Consider the following 17,522-nt stretch of genomic DNA (forward strand, 5'->3'; position numbering starts at 1 on the left):
TTACTGGGCACACTCTGGGTTGGGTCGACACCAGTGTGATTAAAAAAAAAAGTCATTTATTTATTATTGGATAGAGAGAAATTGAGACGGGAGGGGGAGATAGAGAAACAGAGAGACACCTACAGCTCTACTTCACCACTCGTAAAGTTTCTCCCCCTGGAGGTCGCGGAACTAGGGGCTTGAACCCTGCCTGGTCCTTTTGCACGATACTGTGTGAGCTCAACCAGGTGCTCCACCGCCTGGCCCCGACACCAGTGTTTTATTTTGTTTTTTAACTTAAAAAAAGTATTTATTTGGCGGGGGTAGATAGCATAATGGTTATGCAAACAGACTCTCAAGCCTGAGGCTCTGTCAAGTCCAAGGTTCAATCCTCCGCACCACCATAAGCCAGAGCTGAGCAGTGCTCTGGGGAAAAAAAAAAAAAGTATTTATTTATTGTTGGATAGAGACAGAGAAATTGAGAGGGGAGAGAGAGGTAGAGAGGGAGAGATACAGAGAGACACCTGCAGCCCTTCTTTACCACTTTTGAAGCTTTCCCCCTGCAGGTAGGTACCAGGCGCTTGGACCCGGCTCCTTGCACACTGGTATGTGTGCTTAGCCAGGTTTGCCACTGCCTGGCCCCACCAGTATGATTTTTTAAAAAAATATTTATTCCCTTTTCTTGCCCTAGTTATTTTATTGTTGTAGTTATTATTGATGTCATTGTTGTTGGATAGGACAGAGAGAAATGGAGAGAGGAGGGAAGACAGAGAGGGGGAGAGAAAGACAGACACCTGCAGACCTGTTTCACCGCCTGTGAAGGGACTCCCCTGCAGGTGGGGAGCTGGGGGCTCGAACCGGGATCCTTAAGCTGGTCCTTGCACTTTGCGCCACGTGTGTTTAACCCACTGCGCTACAGCCCGACTCGCCAGTATGATTATTTAAAGTGGGTTTGTTACCCTTGAAGCTCAGCGATTGGGGGAGATGTTAGTTTTCACACCCCTCCCCCCAATACCAGGGTTTATTCTCCATTGAAGGTGGGCAGGGACATGTTTTGATCTTTATTTTGCAAGAATTAGGTTAGGAGAGAAAGCAACGAGGTTTGCTTTTTTGGGGTGTGGATAAGGCCCCAATTCCCGAGCTATATCTGTGTTCAGAGGCAATTGGGGCTTGGGACATCTTGAGGTGACTGATGTACTCAAAGGGAAAGACTCTAAAGACCTTCAGCCCTTAACTAGAAGTCACACTGCCTGGCCCCACACCGTTTTTTTGTTTTTTTTTTTAACTTAAAATATTTATTGGGGCCAGGTGATGGCACACCTGATTGAGCGCACATTTTGCAGTGCTCAAGGCCCTTGGTTCAAGCCCCTGGTCCCAACCTGCAGGGGGACAGCTTTGAAAGTGGTGAAGCAGTGTTGCAGGTGTGTCTCTGTCTCTCTCTCTATCACTCCCTTCCCCTTCAATTTCTGGCTGTCTCTATCCAATAAATTAAAGATAAAAAAAAAGAGAAGGAAAAATTGTGCAGGTGGGGGACCAGAGGCTTTGTTGAATCAGCTGTAGCACTACTAAGAACCCCTACAATTGGTTTTTCAGTAGGAATCTGTGCTAAGTATATTTTGTTGTTGTCATCATATTTCTTCAAACTAATTCTTTTTGGTCAAATGGCCGTCCCTAGCTATTGTACCTGTCTTTTTTTGTTTTCTTTGTTTTTGTTTATGGTTATACAAACCAGATGTGCACATACTAGATAATTGAGTCTCTTGATAAAGAGGTAAGTGCCAGTCATAGAGAAGAAAAGCAGTTAACAAAATGTTAAGGGTTTTATGTGGGGAGATAGCAATACTGGGAGAGCATCAGACTTTCATGCCTGAGGCTTCTGGTCCCATTCCCTTCACTTAATGATGCTCTAGCTTGTCTCTCTACATCTTTCTGCCTCTTGTGGAAACTCACCTAAGGAGTAAATAAATATTTTGTTTGTTTACCTGCAGGATTATTACTAGGGCTGGTGTTGGCACTAGGAATCCACTGCTCCCGGTGGCCTTTTTTTTTTTTTTTCTTCCATTTTATTGGATAGGACAGAAAGAAATTGAGAGAGGAGGGGGAGATAGAGTGAGAGAGAGAGAGAGACCTGCAGACCTGCTTTTCTGCTTATGAAGTGTCCCCCTGCAGGTGGGCTTGAACCTGGATCCTTGCACGGGTCCTTGCACTTAGTTTTATATGCACTTAACAGGGTGCACTACCTACCGCCCAGCCCCCGTAAATAAATCTTTAGATTTTTTTATTTGATTAATTAAAAAAAAATTTTTTTATTATTATTTTTTTTACCAGAGCACTGCTTAGCCTGGCTTCTGGTGGTTCAGGGGTTTGAACCTGAGACTTCAGAACCTCAGGCATAAGAGTCTGTTTTCATAATTAGTATGCTATCTGCCCTGCCCTAAATTTACATATATATCTTTTAATGCCAGAGGTTACCTTTTCTTGTAGTGGTTTTCAGTATCACACCCCATCATTCCACATCTACTTTTCATTCCAGTTTTCTTACATCTTTTGTTTTTCCCACAACTAAACATGGTTTGATGATGGCCACAGGACTGCTTTCAGGACACCCTTTGGCTATGGCTCATTTTAATTGTATCAAGTTACTATGATTAATGTTGGAAGAATCAGAACTTTAATGTTTTCAATTTTATTATTTTTTAATTAAATTTACTTTTTTCTTTTTTATAGTACTAATTTTTAAATATTTTATTTATCCCCTTTTTTTGCCCTTGGTTTTTTTTTTTTTATGGTTGTAGTTATTATTGATGTCGTCGTTGTTGGATAGGACAGAGAGAAATGGAAAGAGGAGGGAAAGACAGAGAGGGGGAGAGAAAGATAGACACCTGCAGACCTGCTTCACCGACCGTGAAGCGACTTCCCTGCAGGTAGGGAGCCAGGGGCTCGAACCGGGATTCTTATGCCGGTCCTTGCGCTTTGCGCCACCTGCGCTTAACCTTTTTTCTTTTTTAACCAGAGCACTGGTCAGCTCTGGCTTATGGTGGTGGTGGGGATTGAACCTGGGACTACGGAGCCTAAGGCATGACTGTTTGTTTGCATAACCATTATGATATCTATCTACCCATGCCCTCCCCGCCCCTTTTTTTCCTTCCTTAAAGATTGATGCCAAAAATTGAACTTGGGACCTCATGCTTGCAAGTTCAGTATTCCACCTGGCCACCCTTAATTTTTTTTTTTTTTTCCACTTAGGGCATTGCTGTGGTTTTGTGCTTGTGTCAGTCAGACTTGATTTATTTTCAGATATTGTGTGAAAGGGAGAGAGGAAGAGAAACACCATAGCACTACTTCACTGCTTGCGAAGCTTCCCTTTGCTTGGCGCTCCCGTGTTGTCTGAGGATCGAATCTGGGTATTTCGGTAACGGGTTTACCCTGTTTTGCTTTCCTGGTTATCTCCTGGCCCTGCTCCAGTAGTAATTAATATTTTACATAATTTATGAGAAAGAGTGATGGAGAGAAAGAACCAAAGCATCACTCTGGCATATGTGATGGCAGGGAATTAAACTTGGAACCCTTTGCTTGAGGGTCCCACACCTTGTCCACTGTGCTACTTCCAAAGCCACAAGACTTATGTATTTATGAGAGAAAGAAAACCAAAGCATCTTTCTTGCATATATGGTGCTGGGAATTGAATTCAGGATCTCTCCCACTGAGCCACCTCACAGGCAGCATCAATTTACTTTTTTTTTAAAAAGGATGTAGTCAAGTGTTTCATATTATCATATACTGTCTCCCTCCTCCCCGCCTTCCCCTCCAGTTAGGTGAGCCCAGGTCTCTTAAGTGTCAAAGGCATCTTGGGCAAGAGCTAGACGTCTGTGAGCCCTGCAGAACTGACAAGCAGTAAGGATCAATGTTGTCTTTTCCAAAACATAGTGGAAACTAAACTCTTGGACATTTGGTACTGGAGGCAGATAATGCAAGGTCTGTACTCTCCATGTGGGGCACCATGACCTGCTCTGACTGCTCTCCCAAAGTGTTGAGCAGCTCTAATTGCTGATCTTAGAGCCCTTCAGTTCATAAACACTGGAGAAACACTTTTTTTTTTCCCTTAACAAATACACTGTCCTAGATAGGTAAGGGAGAAGACAGAAGTGACCCTCTGTTTGGCGAGGTTTAGAGTTGCTCAGCATTTGACAAATGAGTTAGAGAGAGGAAAGGAGAGTGAGCCCTGGCTACAGGTGGAACTGGAACCTGGCACCTGGTTACTTTGCTGCCCCCTGGAACATGACTCAAGTGATCATTTTTGAAATGTTACAGAGTCAGTAGGATTTCCATACAAAAACTTTGGTGCTAGCTTTCTTTCCATTAAGGAAACCATACTTTGAGTGTTTGGTACAAGCAAACTGGAGCTATTGTTTGGGGGCAGTCATTATTTATGTAGCAAGCTGTTGATTGCTGATAAGTGCTGTTTTCAACTCTTAGGAAAATTCCTTTGGTATTGCTGGTGGGGGTTTTTGTTACTAAACAAAGAAACAGGGACCACAAGGGAAATTCCCCCACATCTGTCTAAAATTAAAAGACCTTTATGGTGTTTATTGCCTCGTAAAAATATCAAAGTCTTATTCTGAAGATAAAAGAAAGTCAAAGAGACTTTTACATTTCTGGAAAGTGCCAGCAAATCTCAGCCTGAAGTCCAAATCACCACAGACTTCCCAAAGTGTGCTCTGGGTGCTTCTTGGTGAGCTCTGGGGTCTGTCTCCTGTGTATCTGATCATGTCTTACAGAACCTTGGCTCTGCCAGCAGGATGCAGATGCTATTAGCCCAGAGAGGCAGATGTGGGACAGATGTGCACTACTGTTGAACCCTTGAAGTCAGCAGAATGTGCTTTTTATGGAGGTCTGTTTGTCTGGCACTTGACCCAGTGGGGCCACTACACCAGGGTCCTACTCGTTTGGATGAAGACACAACCTTATAATGAGCCTTCTTGCTTTGCCCATAGGTGGGAAACTACCTCCGTATGTTCCGAGGTTCTCTGTACAAGAGATACCCCTCGCTCTGGAGGCGACTAGCCACTGTGGAAGAGAGGAAGAAAATAGTTGCATCGTCACATGGTAAAAAAACAAAACCTAACACTAAGGGTGCGTCTTCACGAGGGTTTGTAAACCTGTTTCAAAACCACTCGCTTGTGTCATAAAGAGAAAACGTTTTCATTCCAGTGTCTTCACTGCAACCCTGGCCACTGAGTGGCAGGGAGCATCCTAGGGCTGGGGTCACCCCTAGCATGCCCTGCAGTCCAGGTAGCCCGTGGTGGTCTTTCCTCAGGGGGCTGGGGGAGGCATGAGTGGTGTGGAGCCAGGATAGTGGTGGATGCTGTGAAGACATGCTGGTCTCAAAACGTTTTAAGAATGCTGTGATGATCTGCCATCTGCTGTGGGTGTGTTCTTGTAGTTAGTCTCCATGCAGCCCGAGCGGCGGGTGGTAGACGCAGCTCCCACTCCCCTCTGGGGCTTTCATTGCTTTGCTTCCATCCCGTAGCACTCCATCCAGGCAGTCAGTGTTCTAGAGCTTGTGTGCATGTCCCATTGATTGTGCCCTCTGTGTGCCAGGGGCTTTCTGGGTGAGCTGTCCAGCAGTAGAAACACTAGTACGCTTAAGCCATAGCAGCTCTGTGCAGGGCGAGAGGGTGTTCTGAGGACTCTTGGGGAGAATCTCACCTCACATTGGGGTTTGCATGCAACGTGATGTCTGGCAGGTGACAAAACTGCTTTCCTGTTGGTAGTGGCACCTTGTAGAGAGCTGCCGTAGGCCTGGGTGAAGCCCCCCCACCCCCCTCTCACCTCCCCACTCTGAACCCCTAGCCCCCAGCCCTGTGTGTGCTTGCGTGCGTGGTGTGTGTGTGCATGCCTGTGTGCATGAGTGTGTTGTGCGCTGTTCCTTTCGTTGTGCCTGTAGGTGGTATTGTGGACAGTGTAGTGGTTCTTTTAATGCAGGAGCCAGAGCTGCTTTTTTGTTCATTTTTTCTTCAATCCGCTGCTATAACATTTCCACTCACTTGCTTGAACATTCCTCCTTTGTGATCCCCCTCTAGTCCCTATTCGAGCACCTACCCCATCACTAATGCAGTGAGTTCCCAGCTTTGCTTTCCCCTCTGCAAACCTCGAGGGAAGCCTTGGTGACTCTTCTGCCTTGTTCTCTGGAGACTTCTCCCCATAACCAACTTATTTTTCCAGGAGAAACCAGGCTGGACCCACAGACAGGTAGCAGCTCTTGACCAAAATTCCCCCGAAGGACTCTGGGTTGAGTTGCCTCGACTCTGCCCTTCTTCCCATTCTGTGTGTCGACTGGCATGGGGCCAGGAGTTTCTGGTCAGTGTGCAACAGCTCTTCACAACTCTGGGCTCTTGTTTTAAAAGAAAAGTTTTACATATTTCATTCCATGTTTCCACATAGCTTCACATCATTACAGTGGTGTCAGACCTCTTCCTGCTGGTGGTTTTACCCTGGAGCTTTCCTTGTTCCCTAAGAAGTCCCCACAGGCCCTGTTGCTGTTGCTGCTGCCTTGTGCACTTCCACTGCCTGGAGCCAGTGCTCCGGGGGCCAATTAGTTCTGGTTAGTCCTGGGGGAGAATTAACCCAGTAGGACCTCTAAATCCAGCACCCAGTCCAGAAGCACCTTTGGAAGAGGCCAGCTTTCAGCTGGAGTAAGGTCGACACCTGCTTTTCCCACCCCTGCATGTGAGGACCTTGATGTGCTGCATAGAGTGGCTGTTGCTGCGTCTGCTTCTCCAGCAGTGTGATGGCAGCGGCGTCTCTGCTTACAGATCATGGGTATACAACCCTGGCCACCAGCGTGACTCTGTTGAAAGCCTCAGAGGTAGAAGAGATTCTGGATGGCAACGATGAGAAGTATAAGGCTGTGTCCATCAGCACAGAGCCCCCCACCTACCTCAGGTAACGCCCCCGTGACCTGGACATGCACTGAGGGAGATCTCTGGGCATTTTTCTCATATTGGGTGGGGCTGAATGAAACCAAATTATTTTTCAGCACTTTACTCACTGTGCTTACAAATAATCTCATCCAGGTTTCTAAGTATGTCTTTGGAATTTCTTAGAAACGTATGCATTAGAAACATGTTGCTAGGACTTCATTATATCAAACTGACATTATTTAAGAGAGAGGCAGAGTCGGAGAGACACAGAGCAAGCCAACACAGCACCCACACTCCCTCCATTGTAGTAAGGCTAGTCTTGAACCTGGGTTCATAGGACCTGGTGCTTTGTTGCTTTGTTAGGCTTGAATCCAGGGCCTCATGCATAGTAAGGCACATGCCTTCCCAGGTCACCTATTTCTTGGCACTAAGTCCTGGAATCTGTTGTTAGAAATGCTTTGCAAGTGGGACTAATCTGTCAGAAAGTGTGGCCCAGGTCAGCTCATGAAAGAGGGCTGACTAGACTGTATGACTTTAGCACCTTTAAAAGAACAGTATAACAAGTAATTGGGAAGTTTCTGTGTTATATAGTAGTGTGCTAACTTAGATTTTTATGAAAAATTTGGGTGCCCTGATAAACAGGAAATGGGAGTCTATGGTAGAAGTATAAAAATGTTGAATAGAGCATAACATTTGTTTTCATGTGATTTTAAAAACTCAAAAGTGGAAAATAAGCAGCAACATAAAGCACTGAGGGCATGACAGGGCTTGTGCACTCACACGTGCTGTGGTGGCTATACAAGGTCTTTTGTGAAACATTCCCACATCCGACTTCCTTACTCTCTAGTCCACTAATTCCACACAAGTGAATTTGTCTCTGAGAAGTAATGTGAAAAGAATAACAAAAGCCATTACTTGTATAGAGATGTCCTTGGTAGCACTTGAATAACTGCGGAAAATATGGGGCCACTGGAGCTCCCAGTCTTAGGAACAGGCTGAGTGGTTGAAGAACCAGCCAGTTGGTGGGCGGTCCTGTGTTCCACTGACACAGACTATCTGCAGAGACACTTGTTCATAAGTGATACCTACAGAAAATGGTATCGTGCTTAGTACAGCTTTTAAGAAAATATTCAGGAATTCGGGCAGTAGCGCAGTGGGTTAAGCACACGTGACGCAAAGTGCAAGGACCGGCATAAGGATCCTGGTTCGAGCTCCCGGCTCCCCACCTGCAGGAGAGTCGCTTCACAGGCCGTGAAGCAGGTCTACAGGTTTCTATCTCTCTCTCCCCCTCTCTGTCTTCCCCTCCTCTTTCCATTTCTCTCTGTCCTAACAATGATGACATCAATAACAACAACAATAATAACTACAACAACAATGAAAAAACAAGGGCAACAAAAGGGAAAATAAATAAAATAAAAAAAAGCAAAGAAAACATTCACTTACTTATATACCCCCCTCCCTTGGGCACTGGGGGAGTGGGCAGGGGGGAGGGAGTGGAGTATTAGTTCAGATAGATCTGGTTATGTAAAGCCATGCCTTCCAGATTGTCTCTTAACTTTGCTCTTGGGTTATTTTTATAACCTCTTCCTCCCAAGAGGTGGCAGACATCCAGCCTGACCAGTTGGATGTGTGCTCTGCAGATTGTCTTTCCCCTAAGGGATGGCTGGACTTGCCTAGGGGAGTGATGGAAGGAAACTATGTACATATGGATGAGACTTTCAAGTCTGCACATGTGTGTGTGTGGGGGTGGCTTTCATAGGATGGTAAACACTTTCTTGATGGTTGTGTCATGTGAGAAACAGCCGAGGGAGTAGAATGCACTGACTGTGGAGGTCAGAGCAATGGGGGTGGGGGTTGGGGTGGGGGTTGTGGAGAAGGTGCTGCCACAGTCTCCATGCTCAAAAGGGCCTTCCCCCTGTCCAGCCCAGCTAACCCCACTGGATTGGCCCCTCTGCTCCCCATCACTGGACAGTTCAACAGGGACTCTGTTGGGGCAGAAAAATGAATTATGTGCCTCAGCATTTCAGATTCTGTGTGTTGTGTGTGGCCATGTCTTCACACTCACAGTATCTGGCATAAGTTTCATCATCTACTTAAAATGGTATCTGGACAGGCGGGCATAACAGATCAACCCAAACCTGGAAATGAGAGAGATTGCCGCAGAGACGGTAGCCTTCTTGGGGGACGGGGAAGGAAATGATTCAGTATAGTCTCGGAGTCAGTCTCAGGTGGTATATGCAGCCTGCATAGTGGGTAGATTGCCAGATGTATACACATGAGGTCCTGAGATTGATTCTCAGTATTTCATATGCCATTGTTCATTCTCTCTCTATTTATTTATTTATTTTTGCCTCCAGGGTTATTGCTGGGGCTTGGTGCCTGCACTACGAGCCACTGCTCCTGGAGGCCATTTTCCCTATTTTTGTTGCCCTTGTTGCTGTTATTGTTATTGCTGTTGTTGTTGGATAGGACAGAGAAATTGAGAGGGGGAAAGAAAGATAGAGACTAGCAGACCTGCTTCACCACCAGTGAAACAACGCCCCTTGCAGGTGGGGAGCTGGGGGCTTGAACTGGGATCCTTATGCTGGTCCCTGTGCTTCATGCCATGTGTGCTTAATGTGTTGTGCTACTGTCTGGCCCCTTACTTTATTTTTAAAGAGAGAGAGAAATAGGGAGAGGGGGACATAGACAAGGAGAGACACCACAGCACCACTTCCATTCATGAAGCTTTCCCCTGCTGCCATGCAGATGATCCCATGTGATGATGGGGTTTAAGCCTGGGTCCTTACACATGATAAAATATGCACTTCACTGGTTGTGCTATCGTTGTCCCTCATTAGTGACAATGTAAACCCCTTTCAAAAAATGATCTAGATTTGTGAGGAATTCATGTTCCTGGAACCACCGCATAAATGAAACCTGTTTGATCTGGAAGGGGCACAGGAGGTCAATACTTTAAAAACTGTGCTTTGGGCTATGGAGATAGCACATTCAGTAGATTACACTACTAGGCATGGCCTTAGAGGAAGCTCCCTGAGTGTGAAGTGGTACTGTGGGGTCTCTCCTTTTCTGTCTGCCTCTCTGAAATTCAAAGAAAATACAGAAGAATAAAAAAGAGAATATGTCTGCCTGGAGTGGTTGCACAAAACCCCTAAGCCAAAAACAAAAACTACATTCTGCATCTGGAGCCTTTGCCTCTGTGGCCAGAATCAGAAACCACTAGCCTAGATGGGTGGTATGGGGGACCCACGTTTTGTTGCCTCAGGTCATAGTTTCTACCCAAATTAGTTTCATATCCCTCTTTTTTTTTTTCCCCAGGTCTCATATAAGGTGAAGGTTGGTCATAAAATTTCCGTTCTAGTGGGCTGGGGAGACAGCATAACGGTTATGCAAAAAGCCTTCATGCTCAAGGAGACAAAGGCTCTACATTCAAACCCCAGCACCATCATAAACCAGAGCCAAACAGTGCTCTGGTAAGATGAAAACAAAGAAAATGCATTGTGTCTGCTAGTTTTCTAGAGAGAAGAGTTGCTATCCCCATCTCTTGGCTATTCACAGAGGAAATCACCTTGGTGTCACCGCATTCTGAAGTGGAGCACACAGTTAATAGAGGGGATGTGGTGTAGGTGTCAGGATATTACGGTGAGTCAGTCACCACCGTCACACTGCTCGTGATCTTAGCGGGAAGACTGACTAACTGAGACATATGTTCTTGTCTGTCACACCAAGCCCTGGAGCCTCCACTTGAAAGAGCCTTGGTATTGTCTTCCCAATGACAGCAGCCTGTGTTTCAGAGGAGACTAAGTCACTTATGGGACACAGGTTACTTAAATCATTTGACTACTATTGCCTAGAGAGCGTTTGCCAATACATTTTATTTTGACTCGTTTGGAGACCTGGAGGCCACAGCATTGCCTCTTAGGCTTCAGATTGGCCCACGTGTCCACACATCTAAAATGACAGTCTGATCATTTCTTTCCCTGGAGACTACCAGCCAACTGTCAGTTCCTCCTGGAGCATGCCACCCTCTGCTGCCACTGTTTCCCCTCTGCTATCCCCTTCCGTGGAACCTAAGTCATATTTAAGACTCTTCCTTGTTCTACTTTCCCACAGAAGGGACATTGCTTCCCTGGAGTCCTGCCTAGCATTTCCTGTGTTACTTCATGGCTTGTGCTCTGGGCTTCGCCATGTCGGAAGCCTCTCTGTACCCTTTCTGTAGCTGGGATGCCTCTTAGGAGGTACCTGGGAGCCTGGGATTAGATGGCTCCAGAGTCTGGAGTGCATAGAGGTGTTCATAGGGGCATGGTGCCCAGTAGGGGTACACTGGATGCCCAGTTAATGTAACTTATGCTCAGTGGCCAGTTTGGTCTTGTAGGTTGAGCAGGAGGGATATTTTCCATGTTTCCACAGGGAACAGAAAGCCAAGAGGAATAGCCAGTGGGTGCCCACCCTGCCCAACAGCTCCCACCATCTGGATGCTGTGCCGTGCTCTACAACCATCAACAGGAACCGCATGGGACGCGACAAGAAGAGGACCTTCCCTCTCTGGTGTGTGGGCCTTGCGCCTTCCTCTGATTCAGCCATGCTTCTCAAATAGTTTTGGTTTCCTCCTCAGAGAAGTACTGTGTTCTGTGCTGACCCTGTTTTCCCCTTCTGCACTCTCTGTGCTGTCTCCTCAGTGTTTCTTTTGGCCTCTGACTCATTGTCTCTGCCTCAGACTCACTAGTCTCCTTTTCACCACCATCTTGAGTTGTGTCCCTGGAAGTGCAGTTCTTAGACCTCTTCTCGACCAGTTTTTTAAAAAATATATTTATTTATTTATTCCCTTTTGTTGCCCTTCTTGTAGTTGTTGTTGTTATTGATGTCATTGTTAGATAGGAAAGAGAGAAATGTAGAGAGAAGGGGAAGGCGGAAGGGGAGAGACCGCCTGTGAAGTGACTCCCCTGCAGGTGGGGAGCCGGGGGCTTGAACCAGGATCCTTTCACAAGTCCTTGTGCTTTGCGCCATGTGCGCTTAACCTGCTGCGATACCGCCAGGCTCCCTCTTGACCAGTTTTGAGTGTTGTGTTCCATGTGGCTACTGGCACAAATCACCATGACTGAATTAAAACAACACAGACTCACGCCTTCAGAGTTCTTGGGCCTGAAGCAGGGCTGCACTCCTTGCAGGGATTTGGAGAACATTCCCTTCTTACGCTTTTCTGGCTTCCGGTGGATTCCATAACCATGTCACCACATTCTATACCTCCATGGTGCGTGACCCTCTCTCTGTGGGCAAAATCTCCCTCTGAAAGACTGTCTATTACAGGATACTATAATTCTGTCTTTCTGGTGCTGAGGCCGCAGTCTTAGAATTTTTTTTTTTTCCTGCTCATTCTGCAAAGCCAGTTTCAGCAGATTTCTGCTTGCTCAGCCTTCTGAAGGTCCTGAAGCAGACTACCTTGGCTGACTCCCGGGGTCTGTGCTTTACTCAGGGCTAGTCTCCACTCCTGTATGCAGGCTCTGCAGACATGCACTACACAGGTGGCCACTGAGCTAGAGGTGGTGTACTTCCACCACACTCTGTCTTCCTTTCCTGCCACCCTTGCCTCACTTCACACTGTCTCAGCCTGCTTTCAAAACTGTCCAGGGAACCAGAGAGACAAGGACTATAGGTAGTGCAACAGCCTGAGGCACTGGAGGTCCCAGGTTCAATCCCTGGTACTACCAGATGGTTGTAGGCAGAGCTGAGTATGCTCTGGTTAAAGTAAACAGATGTTTTTGTTTTTTTTTTAATTTATTGGGGGATTAATATTTTACAGTCGACAGTAAATACAATAGTTGGTACATGCATAACATTTCTCAGTTTTCCACATAACAATACAACCCCCACTAGGTCCTCTGTCATCCTTTTCCAGGACTTGTATTCTCCCCCCCACCCACACCACTCTTTTACTTTGGTGCAACACACCAACTCCCATCCAGGTTCTGCTTAGTGTTTTTTCTTCTGATCTTGTTGTTCAACTTCTGCCTGTGAATGAAATCATCCCATATTCATCCTTCTGTTTCTGACTTATTTCACTTAGCTGACTTATTTCACTTATGATTTCTTCAAGCTCCATACAAGATGGGCTGAAAACAGTGAAATCACCATTTTTAATAACTGAGTAGTATTCCATTGTGTATATATATCACAACTTGCTCAGCCATGCATCTGTTGTTGGACACCTGGGTTGCTTCCAGGTTTTGGCTACTACAAACTGTGCTACTATGAACATATCTGTACACAAATCTTTTTGGATGGGTGTGTTGGGTTCCTTAGGATATATCCCCAGGAGAGGAATTACAGGATCATAGGGTAGGTCCATTTCTAGCTTCTGAGAGTTCTCCAGTCTGCTCTCCACAGGGGTTGGACTAATTTACATCCCCACCAGCAGTGCAGGAGGGTTCCTTTGACCCCACAACCTCTATAGCATTTGTTGCTACAGATGGGTATTTTAAAAATAAAGATTAAAAAAGAAAAGAAAAGAAAAGAAAAACTTGCCCAGGGAGGCTGTAGTGTGCCTGAGACCCCAGGTTCTGTCTCTGGCACTGCCATATGCCAGAGCTCAGTCACACTCTGGTGTCTCTCCATCTTCAAAACAAAGACTCATGTGCCCTAGCCCTGCAGATCCCTCTGCTTAGCGTTTACTTCAGCCTGGCACCGGCATAGCTCACCTCTTCTCTTTCCTTCCCCCTCTTCCTTTATTTCTCTCCTTCCCTCTGTCCCTCTCCATCTCTCCTTCTCGAAAGTGTCATCTTCTCAGGACCACCTTCCCCCTTTGTGGTCTCTGGTGCTCCTGCCCCTTTCCCATGCCAGACTTCCAGAGCACTTGGGTCTGGTGTGTGGTCTGTCCCTTATTCATTTGTCATCTGTTCCCCAAGCTTCCTGGCAAAGGTACTCAGTCTCTGCATAGATGCTTTTCCCTCTAGCACCCCTCCTTGCCCCCCACCCCAGCCTGTCTACTTCCTCCTTTTCCTTCTTAAATACAGACTTGACCACATAACTGTTACCCAGAGTTTCCCTGGGCCTACTTTGGGGTGGAAGTGGATTCCAAAACCCGGGGTAGACAGTGGTCAGTGCCATGACAGCTGATACCATATCGACTTCCCTACACTGCCCCCTTCAGCCCTCTGGTTGCTCCTTCAGTTACTCCTTGGCCTTTGCTCAGGTATTTCCTGCCCTGAAAATAGCTTTATTTTCCTGCAGCTTTTTGTGAAAGTCCTGTCTCCTTTGGGACTTTAGTTTCCCTTTTTTTCAGAGTAAGTCTAGGTCTTTCTTCTCTCATCCTCAAGCCAGCAGCTCTGTTTCCTCTCTTATGCTGCTCTGCCCCTGTGCCCTGGGGACCTTCGCAGTATGGGGAATCCCTGCTGGCTCCATCTCTGTTGACTCCATGATTAGGTACCAAGTTTCTGTTGGGAGTAGGCTCTCCTCTTCTGGCTGGGTTTGCAGTGACTGGTGGTAGAGGAAGGCCTTGCCAGCAGGGCCTCCCAGCACCCTTGTTGACTTTTCTCCCCCTGTGCTTCCAGCTTTGATGACCATGACCCTGCTGTGATCCATGAGAATGCGTCCCAACCTGAGGTGCTGGTCCCCATCCGCCTGGACATGGAGATTGATGGGCAGAAGCTGCGGGATGCCTTTACCTGGAACATGAATGGTATGAGCGTGGTCTCACAGTGTTGCGTAGCCCAGATCTGATTGGCATATGATAAGCCATCTTTTTCTTTCCTTTTTTCTTTTGCACCCAAGTGTTGCATGCAAACACTGACCTATTTTTAATGCATCTTCACCTGTTTCTTAAGAGCGTTTATAGCCACAGGTACTTCTGACTATGGCTATTCCACTCAGAATTGACTGCTCCAAGTATGACTTTAGGCTACTCCTGGCTCTCTCCTTGACTTCCATGCTTGCTTTTCCAGTCAGGTTCAGACAGAGAGACAGAAGAGAGATTAAGAGGGAAGAGGGACACAGGGAGGGAGTGAGGGAGGGAGAGAAAAAGAGATACTTACAGACTTGCTTCAGTACTTGTGAAGCATCTTCCCTGCAGGTGGGGAGTGGAGGCTTGTACCTGGGTCTCCTTGCACATGGTAAAGTATGCACTTAACCATGTGCTCCACCACCTGGCCCCTGAAAGAAAAAAAAAAAAAATTATATATATATATATATATATATAATTTTTTTTTTCCTGAGAAGAGAGAAGCCCAACCTATCACTATGGCACATGCAGTGCTGGTGATCAAACTTGTTGGGACTTCACACCTGAGAGTCCATCATTTTCTCCACCAAGCCATCTTTATTACTCTGGATGAACTACTTAACAAGATGCTGAGCCTGAACACTTTAGCTTCCTGCTAAAATACCCAAAATAGGGAGTCGGGCGGTGGCGCAGCGGGTTAAATGCATGTGGCGCAAAGCACAAAGATGGCGTAAGGATCCCAGTTCAAGCCCCCAGCTCTCCATCTGCAGGAGAGTCGCTTCACAGGCGGTGAAGCAGGTCTGCAGGTGTCTATCTTTCTCTCCCCTTCTCTGTCTTCCCCTCCTCTCTCCATTTCTCTCTGTCCTATCCACCAACAACAATGACATCAATAACCACAACAATGTTAAACAACAAGGGCAACAAAAGGAAAAATAAATAAATATAAAAAAAATTTTTTTAAATACCCCAAATAAGTTATATGTATATTTTTTGCCTCCAGGGTTATCACTGGGGTTCAGTGCCAGTACTACAGATCCACTACTCCCGGAGGCCATCTTTTTCCCATTGTTGTTGCTGCTGCTACTGTTGTTGTTGGATAGGACAGAGAGAAACTGAGAGAGGAGGGGTAGACAGAGAAGGGGAGAGAAAGACCTGCTTCACCACTTGTGAAGTGACACCTTTCCCTCCTGCAGGTGGGGAGCCAGGGGCTTGAACCGGGGTCCTTCCACTTCATTTATTTTTTCTGTTTTATTGGATAGGACAGAGGGACATTGAGAAGGGACAGGGAGGTAGAGAGAGAAGGATAGACACTTGCAGACCTGCTTCATTGCTTGTGAAGTGTCCCCCCTGCAAGTAGGGAGTGAGATTGGAACCTGGATCCTTTTCAGGTCCTTGTGCTTAGTCCTCTGTGTGCTTAACTGGGTGCACCACTGCCCAGCCCCCATTACACTTTAAAAAAAAAAATTATCTTTATTTATTTATTGGATAGAGACAGTCAGATTGAGAGGAAGGGGGAGATAGGGAGAGAGACAGAGAGACACCTACAGCCCTGCTTCACCACTCACAAAGCTTTCCCCCTGTAGGTGGGGACCAGGGGCTTGAACCTGGATCCTTGTGCGTTGTGACATGTGCACTAAACCAAGTGTATCACCACCCAGTCCCCTCATTATACTTTTAAAAAATTATTATTATTTTTTAAGATTTTAATTTATTTGGGAATCATGCGGTAGCGCAGTGGGTTAAGTGCATGCAGCACGAAGTGCAAGGACTGGCGTCAAGGATCCTGATTCGAGCCCCCGGCTCCCCACCAACAGGGGAGTCGCTTCACAGGTGGTGAAGCACGTCTGCAGGTGTCTATCTTTCTTTCCCCCTCTCTGTCTTCTCCTCCTTTCTCCATTTCTCTCTGTCCTACTAACAATGATGACATCAATATCAACAACAATAATAACTACAACAATAAAACACGAGGGAATAAATAAATATTTTTAAATGATTAAAAATTTTCTTTACGGGACCGGGAGGTGGCGCACCTGGCTGAGCGCTCATGTTGCAATGCTCAAGGACCCAGGTTCGAGCCCCCGGTCCCCACCTGCAGGGGGAAAGCTTTGCGAGTGGTAAAGCTGGGTTGCAGGTGTCTCTCTGTCTCTTTCCCTCTCTGTCTCTCCCTTCTGCTCAATTTCTGACAGTCTCTATCCAATAAATAAAGATAATAAAAAAAGATTAAAAAAAATTTTTCTTTACAAAAAGTATTTATTTATTTATTTATTATTATTTTTTTTAATAATTTATTTCTTTATTGGGAATTAATGCTTTACATTCAACAGTAAATACAATAGTTTGAACATGCATAACATTCCCCAGATTCCCATTTAACAATACAACCCCCACTATTTCATTCATCATTTTTCATGGACCTGTATTCTCCCCACCTACCCACCCACCCCAGAGTCTTTTACTTTGGTGTAATACTCCAATTCCATTTCAGGTTCGACTTGTGTTTTCTTTTCTGGTATTGTTTTTCAACTTCGGCCTGAGAGTGAGATCATCCCATATTCATCCTTCTGTTTCTGACTTATTTCACTCAACATGATTTTTTCAAGGTCCATCCAAGATCGGCTGAAAACGGTGAAGTCACCATTTTTTACAGCTGAGTAGTATTCCATTGTGTATCTAGACCACAACTTGCTCAGCCACTCATCTGTTGTTGGACACCTGGGTTGCTTCCAGGTTTTGGCTATTACAAATTGTGCCGCCAAGAACATATGTGTACACAGATCTTTTTGGATGGGTGTGTTGGGTTCCTTAGGATATATCCCCAGGAGAGAAATTGCAGGATCATAGGGTAGGTCCATTTCTAGCCTTCTGAGAGTTCTCCAGACTGTTCTCCACAGAGGTTGGACCAATTG

General features: G+C 46.0%; 2 protein-coding genes across 3 annotated transcripts in view; one reads left to right on the plus strand and one right to left on the minus strand.

Moving 5' to 3' along the window:
- CHCHD10 (coiled-coil-helix-coiled-coil-helix domain containing 10) overlaps nucleotides 1–17,522 on the minus strand; it is a 71,943-nt gene that overhangs the window by 28,125 nt on the left and 26,296 nt on the right. The gene's annotated exons all lie outside the window — the stretch shown is intronic.
- Nucleotides 1–17,522, plus strand: part of SMARCB1 (SWI/SNF related, matrix associated, actin dependent regulator of chromatin, subfamily b, member 1) — a 43,671-nt gene that overhangs the window by 607 nt on the left and 25,542 nt on the right. Inside the window, exons 2-5 of one of the 2 annotated variants that reach the window (XM_007536435.3) lie at nucleotides 4,974–5,112; nucleotides 6,795–6,924; nucleotides 11,313–11,450; nucleotides 14,450–14,577. In XM_007536435.3, coding sequence (XP_007536497.1) covers nucleotides 4,974–5,112; nucleotides 6,795–6,924; nucleotides 11,313–11,450; nucleotides 14,450–14,577 — 535 coding nt within the window. The remainder of the gene's footprint in view (nucleotides 1–4,973; nucleotides 5,113–6,794; nucleotides 6,925–11,312; nucleotides 11,451–14,449; nucleotides 14,578–17,522) is intronic. The other variant, XM_007536436.3, reaches the window with a different exon arrangement.

Source organism: Erinaceus europaeus, chromosome 1 (genome assembly GCF_950295315.1).
Source record: "Erinaceus europaeus chromosome 1, mEriEur2.1, whole genome shotgun sequence".
Lineage (NCBI taxonomy): Eukaryota > Metazoa > Chordata > Mammalia > Eulipotyphla > Erinaceidae > Erinaceus > Erinaceus europaeus.